This window comes from Hipposideros armiger, unplaced genomic scaffold (assembly GCF_001890085.2).
Source record: "Hipposideros armiger isolate ML-2016 unplaced genomic scaffold, ASM189008v1 scaffold_525, whole genome shotgun sequence".
In the NCBI taxonomy this organism is placed as follows: Eukaryota; Metazoa; Chordata; class Mammalia; order Chiroptera; family Hipposideridae; genus Hipposideros; species Hipposideros armiger.
In genome coordinates, this window is record NW_017731875.1 from 1,183,912 (window position 1) to 1,185,418 (window position 1,507).

At 40.8% G+C, this 1,507-nt stretch overlaps 1 protein-coding gene across 1 annotated transcript; it reads right to left on the reverse strand.

Moving 5' to 3' along the window:
• Window positions 1-232: 232 nt before the first annotated feature.
• Window positions 233-1,183, reverse strand: LOC109396512 (olfactory receptor 52A1-like). Its single transcript, XM_019668374.1, has one exon. The coding sequence runs from the start codon at window positions 1,181-1,183 to the stop codon at window positions 233-235; it is 951 nt and encodes a 316-aa protein (XP_019523919.1).
• Between the last annotated feature and the right edge of the window lie 324 nt (window positions 1,184-1,507).

The following is a 1,507-nucleotide window of genomic DNA, read 5'->3' on the forward strand; positions in this document are numbered from 1 at the left end:
AAGGAATGAAATGATAAAAATTAGATTAGAAATCAAATGCATTACAGATAGAGAGCTAATACCAGTGTTAATCTGGATGCTTTTTATGTCAGCCTAGCTGTAGTTTTGGAAATAAAGCCTTTTAGATGGAACATGATGATATGGACCTCCAACGATGAACACACAGAGTTCAACCTCTCTCCATCTCTAGGAAATCAAAGCATTCTCTACATGACAATAGAAATTTCATAGATCACTGCTGGGATTGATGTTTCACAAGAAACATTTGTGCCACATGTTTACTAATTACCTTATTTTTTACACCATAAACAATAGGGTTGAGTGCAGGAGGCACTAGGAGGTAAATAGTAGACAGAAGAATATGCGTAGAGGGGGCAACATGTCCAAAACGGTGGCTGAAGAAAGAGAAAAAGGCAAGAACATAAAACTCAAGGAAAACCAAAATATGAGCTGTACACGTATTAAATGCTTTGAGCCTTGCCTCCTTTTGGTGTAGACGAAAAACAGCCTGGAAAATAAGGATATAGGATATGAGGATAAAAATCATGTCAAATCCCAGAATTGTAAAACCCACAAAAAGACCACATGCTTTATTTACTTGGACATCTTCTGCAGCCAGCTTGACCACAGCCATGTGCTCACAGTAAGAGTGGGCAATAAAAATGGAACGGAAAACATGCAGTCTTTTGATTAGAATGGGCAAGAGACCCACCAGCACTGTAGCTCGGATTGCCACCACCACTACCATGCGACCCAGGATAGAAGGTGTGAGGATGGATGTGTGCCTCAGTGGATCACAAATGGCAACATAGCGATCAAAAGCCATGGCCAACAGGATGCCAGACTCCATGCACTGCAATGCATGAATGAAGAAAAGCTGGACTAGGCAGGTGTCAAAGGCCATGGAACAAGACCTGAACCAGAAGACGGCCAACATCTTGGGAGCAATGGCTGCACAGAGTCCTATGTCAGTGGCTGCCAACACAGCCAGGAAGATGTACATGGGCTGATGCAAGCTGGGTTCTGTGGGGATGATGATTAGTAAAATGATATTCCCCAAAAGAGCCACTAGGCACACAGCAAAAAAAGGAAACCCAATCCAAAACTGCACATGTTCTAGTCCAGGAATTCCAATCAAGATTACGGTTATGGGGTTCAAATATGATGTATTGATGGATGACATAGAGGTTGGTATTCTGTCTTCTCACCACTAATTCTGATAACCTGCAGAAGAAAATTGAATGGGATGTCAAAAGCTTTTAGCCTTCACTATCATTCAACCATTATCATTCAGCTGTACTGAACACTGAATAAATAATTTCAGTGTTTTGGATGGCAATTTAATCAGAATGTTCTGAGGTTCTACAATACATGTCAGAATGGCAGAAACAAACCTGTCTACCTACAAAAGCTGAAAAATGGGAAAGTTTCAGGATTTGTGACTTAGCTCTTAGCTCTTTTGAAAATGGAAACCATGAAACTGAGAGCACTGATTTTTGGCATCTTT